The sequence below is a fragment of the Octopus bimaculoides genome, chromosome 19 (genome assembly GCF_001194135.2).
Source record: "Octopus bimaculoides isolate UCB-OBI-ISO-001 chromosome 19, ASM119413v2, whole genome shotgun sequence".
NCBI lineage: Eukaryota > Metazoa > Mollusca > Cephalopoda > Octopoda > Octopodidae > Octopus > Octopus bimaculoides.
The window spans coordinates 5124941-5133999 of record NC_068999.1 but is presented as its reverse complement, the minus strand read 5'-3'; the positions used below and the strand labels follow the sequence as shown (position 1 = coordinate 5133999).

General features: G+C 39.2%; 1 protein-coding gene across 1 annotated transcript in view; it reads right to left on the bottom strand.

The window, feature by feature from the left end:
• Positions 1 to 8359: 8359 nt before the first annotated feature.
• The window catches only part of LOC106869424 (dynein axonemal assembly factor 11), a 27261-nt gene continuing 26561 nt past the window's right edge, over positions 8360 to 9059 (bottom strand). The window contains exon 16 of the mRNA XM_014915155.2: positions 8360 to 8953. Within this exon, the coding sequence (XP_014770641.1) occupies positions 8758 to 8953 (196 nt within the window). The 3' untranslated portion in view covers positions 8360 to 8757. The remainder of the gene's footprint in view (positions 8954 to 9059) is intronic.

The window sequence follows — 9059 nt, the reverse complement described above, 5'->3', positions numbered from 1 at the left end:
ACATTGTATTATTTGCTCCATTCTTATGGACAGAATCGGCACAGCTGATATATACTTGATGGAATAATGGAAGTCATTTTTTTTTTTTGTTTAATAGTGAAGGGTGAGGGTACAATTTGCATGGGTTTGCATGAAAGTGCTTTCTGTTCTTAAGAAGGATCGTATAAAAGGGGGTTAATACGATTTTGTCCAGAAATTACGTTTTCAAAATTTTAATTTCCCTCTGTCCACACTGCAATTTCTTACTTTGTAACATTTTCATTTTTTTTGTTTTTCTTTTGTTATCTACATAGAAAAATATATATTTCTTAGAGTCAATTACATCCACCCCAGTGCATAACTGGTACTTATTTTTATCGACCCCGAAAGGATGAAAGGCAAAGTCGACCTTGACGGAATTTGAACTGGGAACCTAAATATGGATGAAATGCCACTAAGTATTTTGTCCAGCATGCTAATGATTCTGACAGCTCACTGCCTCAATAAAAATAAACGATCGATGGACTCTCACATCGAAGACCATGTATGAGAGTTCAGTTTTTGCTGAACGACCTGCACAAATGGGAAGAGGTAAAGAATACATACACCACCTGTTTTCGGCGTAACAAAAACCCTAATCCTAACCCTAAACCCTAACCTTTACCTATATGTATGTATGCATGTATGTATGTATGAAATGTATGTAATGTATATATATTATGTGTATATATAAATTGTATACATTATGCATACGTGTGTGTGTGTGTGTGACTCCTCTAGGGTGTCTGATCAACTCCGGGTGGGGTGGGGTCGTGAGGGTGGGGATGTCTGATGCTGAAAGACCCAAAACACCTGATAACCTCAGTTCACAACACCCGATGATGCACCCCAGGTCAACCAGATAGATCTGTGTCATACACACACACACACACACACACATATGTATATATATATGTGTGTGTGTGTGTGTGTGTGTGTGTGTGCTCATATAAACGTATATAAACAGGGGCACGCGTACATTTCTGAATGAGAGACAGACAAACAGACAGGTGTAGAAGATAAATCATAGCAATTCTCTCACACACATTTAATTTAGAATACATACGTGCTTTGTGTATGTGTGCGTGTGCTTGTATGTGTGTGTGTATACATACATATACAGTCACACATGCCCACACGCCTACCATTTATCCTGACTATTTTCTTCACATCAGCCAAGTCTGACTGAAAGACATACACCACACAAGTTCACTTTCTTTTTCCGCTTACACTTGCACTTTCTCAAAGAAAGATTATGAATTGTGTTCCATTTTATGGGGTTGGGTTTGGTTTCTTTGTATATTTTTGGTTAACGAGGAATTAAAACGTCTAATAGAGAAATTCACTTATTAAGATTGCAAAAAACATGCAAATATAACGATATCACATGTGAGGGATGAGGAATAAAACCATATTTGGTAGGACAGGAAATGTTTCTGAAGATTTGATATTGTTCGTTAGAGTCGTGACTATTTTCTGAGAATTAGAGACCGGCGTTAATTCAGAAAACATTATACTCCAGGAAAAATGTTCAAGTGTTTAAATAAAAATACTCCTAGGATAGCGTCTTGTATATTAAAGAGGGGGGTGAAAAACGCTGAGGTTTCGTATGTGTAACATAGTTTCAAATTTAGGTGTAAGGTTAGCAATTTGAAGAGAGAGGTTTAGTCGATTACATTGTTCCCAGTACATGACTGGTACTTATTTTATCGACCTCGTAAGGATGAAAAGCAAAGTTGACCTCGGCGAGATTTGAACACATTATGCTAAAGAGCGAGAAGAAATGCTACGAAGCATTGTTGGCTGATATGCTTACAGTTCTGCCAGTTCACCACCTTATTTCGTATATGTTATGTTGCGAACTGGTTTTGAAAAAAGCATTCATATCTTTCCTGTTCAATTGTAGAATTTCAGGTTCGATATAACCCTCAGGCCAGGTGAGATTAGGAAAACTAAAAATCCCTTGCTAAAAGTACATTGGCCAGTCGGCTGGCCTCATTTGAGGTTTGGCTTATGAGAGACAAAGCATCTTTGAAGCGATCTCCATGGCTAGCTGCATCAGGAAGACAGTAGGTCACACCTATGGTCAAACTGAGGTCAATCACATGCATTATTAGTGTATCACACATTGTGTCAGAGTGGGAGAGGAGGACATTTGTTGCCAGGTCTTCTTGGATGAAAATTGCTATTTCTTCTTGTTTCCTTATTCTGTGGTCAGTTCTGAGTCGTACATAACCTGACATGTATTTCCACATCCAATATATCTGGGGTCAAGTGCGTTTCACTTAATGCTACACATATTATCTTTTCTCGCTACATGAGAGCTCTCTCGCTGAGCAAGATCTCTAAGATATGATCTTATGTTCAATTTTCAAAGTGTGAAAGACCTTGTACATTCGACATTATTATAGAGTCGAGTTTGTGGGTTACTGACAGCAATGGTGTGTGGTTGTGCACTGGGGTAATAGCAGCAGTTGGTGCTGTGGAAGAGCTAGTAGTCTTTTTAATTTCTTTTGCCAGATTCATCATGGTTTGCGGCCGTTGATTTTACAGTAGATATCTGAGCAACTTCTGGGTTTCGACGTAAGTCTGGCCCAACACTGCCACTGTAAGGGATATTTCTTCTGTAGATGTGGTGGTTGTTTGAATCCATGCTTTTACTAATGCATTGACACCCTAAAAGATTATTGAAGGGAGAGTCACACATCAGACATAATCTTTCGTGTTGGGAAAGCAACAGATTTTAGGATTCCGGGTTACATATGTAGAATTTATTAAGTGTGATTTAGCATTTAGTAGTGATGGTGATGGTGTTGTAAGATGTGTGGTTTGGCATTGGCTGGTATTGCTTGTATGAACTGTGCGTCTTGTCCCAGGTAAATGGGTGAAGCTACAGTCACTGCAAATGCATAGTTACTTGCATTGAGAATAGTGGCATATTTAGGGGTTTCGTGTGTTCATGATTTTACTGTCTTTACAGTTGGCAAATTTATCATGGAGCTGTCAGGTATACATCCAGATTGAAGTGGATAGTGGTGGGGGGGGGCGGAAGGGACGAAGAAAGGAGTGGTTCTTCACTAATTAGAGTAGTAGTAGTGGTAATGGCAGTAGTATCAATTGTTTTAGTATTGAAGAGTCATTGCCGATGCCGATCATGTTGTTGTTGCTATTGTCTAGCTGTGGTAAGGGTAATAGCAGTAGAACATAATGACAACGATGATGAGGATGGGTCACTTGTGGTATTTTGAGAAAATGAGAAAGCGGATAGCTTATACAGGGAAGGGCTTTTGATTGTGGAGTTTAATATTTCACCGATTGTGCTAATATCAAGGAGTGGCTGTGGTTTTTGTTGTTTTGCTGTTGTTAAATTGTTGTTACATATAAATATAAATACAAATAGATAAATACATACACATACACAGTGAAGGCGCATGGCTTAATGGTTAGGGCATTTGGCTCATGATCGTAAGGTCAGGAGTTCAATTCCCATTGTGTCCTTGAGCAAGACACTTTATTTCACATTGCTCCAGTCCACTCAGCTGGCAAAGATTAGAAGTACCTGTAATTCTAAGGGCCAGCCATGTCAAACTCTGTGTCATGCTGAATCTCCTTGAGAACTATGTTAAGGGTACACGTGTCTGTGGAGCACTCAGCCATTTGCTTGTTAATTTCGTGAGCAAGCTGTTTCATTGATTGTATCGACTGGGACCCTTGTCATCATAATTGATGGAGTGCTCCTATATATATATATATATATATATATATGTATATATATATATATAAATTAATTTATTTAATTTTTTCATGTTGAGGATGGTTTAGCTCACTAATATATATTTCTAAGGATTTGGGGTGGAGTGCTTTCTACTTATTTTAGTTCTTTGTACTTGTTTTTTCTAAGCCTGGGAAAGGTAAGTAGGGCGTGCAATATTGAATTTTGCACCCCTACAAAATTTTAGAGAGTGCAAGTGTACCTTATGCATCCCCTATTCCAGGGCCCTTGTATGGGTATGGCAAGAACTAGACTATTGTGCAGATGTCTGCTGTGTGGCAAAGAACGCTCACTTTGAACATCTGTGACTGTCATTAGAAACCTGAAGAGTTAACCTTTCATTTTACATCCAGATTTTTGCAATATATCCATTACAACACTCACAGGTACCACAAGTACACTCTTTTTTTACCAATAATTTTGAATTACCCTGTGGGTGGCACACTTTGTACATAAAATCAAAAACTATATATCTAGTATTTAAAAGAAAAATAATTATTTATATCGTGCCAGTGCCACTGGACTGGCTCCTCTGCAGGTGGCACGTAAAATACACCCTTTTGAGCATGGCCGTTGCCAGTACCGCCTGACTGGCCTTCATGCCAGTGGCACGTAAAAGCACTCACTACACTCTCAGAGTGGTTGGCGTTAGGAAGGGCATCCAGCTGTAGAAACTCTGCCAAATCAGATTGGAGCCTGGTGTGGCCTTCTGGTTCACCAGTCCTCAGTCAAATCGTCCAACCCATGCTAGCATGGAAAGCGGACATTAAACGATGAACGATAGCATAATTAAGATTATAAGTATTTTAAACTATGTAAAAATTATTTAAGTATTTCTTTATTCAATAAATGAAGCACAGTTATCACGGAGACGAGAACCTGAGAACTATGGTTCAAATCTCAACCTGCCACCCCCTTTTTTTCTCTGGTGTTCTCCATATGTCGACGTGTTTGAAATAAAAACTTCCTCTCATTTCATCACTTAACAGCTGTATTTCATAACATTAATACTTTATTTTTATAATTTAAGTGAATATTTTTAACATGTTTCTAAATATAATCCATTGGATATACTTTTGATTCTTTATCACAAAATGAAAGTGGATATATTAACAATTATTCACCAATGTCCTGACGGACGTGTCCAATAACAGGTTTGTCATACACCTTTTTTTCCGTCTAAAATTTCTTTGGGTTCCTATGTTTCCGACAACAGAATTTACGATTGTGACCAAAAAGAAAAAAATAAACGCTTTCACAATTTTTTAAAATCATCCCACCAAAAGTTTTTGCTTTTAACTTCTTTTCGCATTTAGCAGAATCGTTAACATGCTTGACAAAATGCTTAGCAATGTTTTGTCTATCTTTACATTCTGAGTTCAAATTCCACTGAGGTCAGCTTTGCTTTTCATTCTTTCAGGGTGAATGAAATAAGAACCAGTTGAGTACAGGGGTAGATGTAATCGACTAACCCACACTTGCGAAACTTCAGACCTTGTGCCTATGGTAGAAAGGGATATTATTATTCAGACAGCAAGCTAGCAGAATCATCAGTGGGTCGGACAAATTGCTTATTGCTATTTCTTCTGGATTTTAACGTTCTGAGTTCAAACTCTGTCGAGGTCAACTTTGTCTTTCACCTTTTCAGGGTCGATAAACTCCTGCCCCTTTCATCAAAGTGCTGGCCTGGTGTCAAGCAATTATTATTAATATTTGAATTCCATGTTTAAGAATACAGAAATTACAATTCTCCAAAATTCCTGTCTTTTAATGCCAATTGCTTACGACGAATCCCTGTTTTGTGATCATAAACTAAAAGTCTGTCACAACATTTTAATATTTCTGCACCACACCTAGCTACATCTCAAGGCATGCAACTGTGTTAACACACACTGTGTGTGTGAACCCTTGCTCCTTTGAGCCCCCAAAACTCCAATCAAAGGATATAATCAGTGTCATCTCCCTTGGTTATTGGTTTCAAATTCTGGACACTCCAAGAAGCCTTTGGTTACTAATTGCTTGGATAACCTCAGCCGACGATGTTTTTCTTTTCAACTTGCTCTAATAGATATATATGTTAGATCCTATCGTACTTAGAAAGATACAGACAGACTGGCTGAGTGATTGAATGGTGCTAGGAAAGTTTAGTAGAAAACAAGACTGTGAGAAAAGTTTAATTGTTTAATGAAACAGGAAATATGTCATCTAATGTCAAAAAAATTGATCAATGTGTTAGAAAGAGAGAGAGAGAGTGAGAGACGAGGTGGGAGAGCAAGTTTGTGTATGGACAGGTGACACATGTTTAAATAATTCAAATAGTGGAAGAAATTTTATGTTGTGAAAAAAAAAAGAGAAGAGAAATTTAATGTTGTGAACTGAACACTTTGTTAGAAAGAACACTGACAAATATCAGGTTTTATGTATTGTAGCCCAATGTGTTTCCATACATTATTGTCAAAGAGGAAAAATATCTCCCAAGGATATTTCAGTAGCTAAAGGTTTTCCTGTGTCTGAGTGTACAGAAATGTTATTGTGGCACTCCATTGGTTACGAAGACAAGGGTTCCAGTTAATCAATCAATGGAACAGCCTGCTCATGAAATTAACGTGCAAGTGGCTGAGTACTCCACAGACACGTGTATCTTTAACATAGTTCTCGGGGAGATTCAGCGGGACGCAGAGTGTGACAAGGCTGGCCCCCTCGAAATACAGGTACAACAGAAACAGGAAGAAAGTGCAAGAGAAAGTTGTGGTGAAAGAGTACAGCAGGGTTCACCACCATCCCCTGCCAGAGCCTCGTGGATCTTTAGGTGTCTTCGCTCAATAAACACTCACAACACCCAGTCTGGGAATTGAAACCACGATCCTACAACCAGGAGTCCACTGCCCTAACAACTGGGTCATTGCACCTCCACACAGAAATGTTAAATATGACCCTACAAGTGAATGTTTTATTCAATGCTGCTTTGTACAACTCTAATTTGTCTATTCCAGCTTCATCAAGCTTTACACACATAAAAACACTATTTGTTGTTCTTATATGTAACTAGCAGCTAAGCCCAGTTTCACCCGGTCTGTTTGGATGATGTGACTGTGATTGTTTTCAGTTAGGCATAATCTATAACAGCGTTCAATGGCTGCATTTTAATATAAACAAAAACCTTTGTCAATTAGTGGAATTGAGAGAAACAGTGAGACATGATTATATATATACGGCCAGATTGGAGCAATCTCGAGTATAACCAGCTGAAATTGCAAAGATAATCTGGAACTTGACTGAAGAAAGAAAACTCCATATGACCCGTCCTTGTTTTAAATATGTATATATATAGATATAAATATATAAACACACAACAGGCTTCTTTCAGTTTCCGTCTACCAAATCCACTCACAAGGCTTTGGTCGGTCTGAGGCTATAGTAGAAGACACTTGCCCAAGGTGCCACACAGTGGGACTGAACTCGGAACCATGTGGTTGGTAAGCAAGCTACTTACCACACAGCTGCTTCTGTGCCTATTTATGTATATACATACACACACCCATCCATCCATACATGCATCTGCTGCTGCTGCTGCTGCTACTACTACCACCACCACTACTACTACTACTACTACTACTACTACTACTACTACTACTACTACTACTTCCACCAGCATCATTGCCACCATCTCACCACTATTTTGGATAAGCTAACACAAGAACTTCTAGGAATTCATTGAAATAGCAGCCAAATCTCCCTCAGTTCACATCCAGCTGAATTAATTATGAAAAGGACACTTTGACCTGTGGGTTTCCAGATATGCTGCACATGGGGGAGGGGAACAGATGAGATGGGTTATGGCTAGAGAGTGTTTGATCAGTTGTCTGCTGCTCAGAGCTGACCTGGGGCTGAACACCACGACCACCACGACCACCACCACCAATACCATAACTCTGGAGTGATGAAATATGTAAGTAGAGGAAAGAGTGTGAAGGATGAAACTAAATCCGATAATGCATTTAGTCCGACAATTCTGTGGTGGTGGTGGTGGTAGTAACGGAGGAGACCACTACCACCCAACCTAACCCAGCCGTGTGCCTCACCCCCAGCCCCCACCCCGCTGCCCAACCATATGTTGCACCCCCACCCCCACCATCCTGGTCTGTCTGTGCAATATCAAGCAAGCGAGATTAAGCATTAGCGTAATTGCTGACTGATGATAACATGTCGCTAGGTAACAAGTGTAAAGTGATGAAGTTGATGATGATGATGATGCTGATGATGATGATGGGGATAGTGGTGGTGGTGGAGGAGAAGTGGAGAGGAGGGTGATGATGGTGGTGGTAGTGGTGGTGCAGTATAAGATGGAGACAAAGACAGGGGTGGAGGGCCCCTACTTTATTTTATCGGCTCTGAAAGGATGAAAAGGCAAAAAACCCGACCTTGGTGGGACTTGAACTCAGAACATGAAGAATTAGAAGTTCTTCATTGGTGACGGTGATGATGATGATGATGATAATGATGATGATGATGGTGGTGGCAGTCATAGTGGTGATGGTCTAAAGTAGAATAATAACGGCTTCAAATATGTACATATTCTATTTTCTATTTTTTCTCCCTGTTTATTTCTGAGTTCCTTTCTGTCGAAGAGCATAAGCTCGAAACATAAAAGACTTTCTCACTTTCCCAAGCGTTAAACTAATACATCTGTTTGTTGTTTACACACCCACCTTCGTCTTTTGTTGTTTTTTTTGTAAATTCTCACAACATATACATATACATACACTCTACCACATTCATTCATGCTACATACACTCAAACATATACACACACACTTATTATCACTTGTTCTTTCTCCATCTGATAGATGTAATAACAACAGAACAGATGTAGCTCCTTGGCGCCCACCACCAGGCAGTTTTCAACCTCCTCCAGTGTCTCAGTCTGTATGGAGCCATGATGATTGTTAGAAAGCCATGGAGATTGGTTCATATCAGTTCTGGTACTTCAGGGTCGTCAACAAAACCTTCAGAATTCTTTCGGTCTTCGTACATCGCAGACCATTTCTTTATCACTGCTTGTTCCTCTTTCACCACAGCCTGTTTTTGGTTATTTTCATTAATAATGTTGCAGTAATCGACTTTCGTTAGGTTTTCACCAACTTCCAGCCGTTCAACCTGGGCCCTGCATAAAAATGAGACAGAATATATTGAAAAATAAAAAAAGACAACAAAACAATATAGTAAAACAAACTACAGCTGTGCTTAGCAGTGCAGTGAAAGCATTTGAT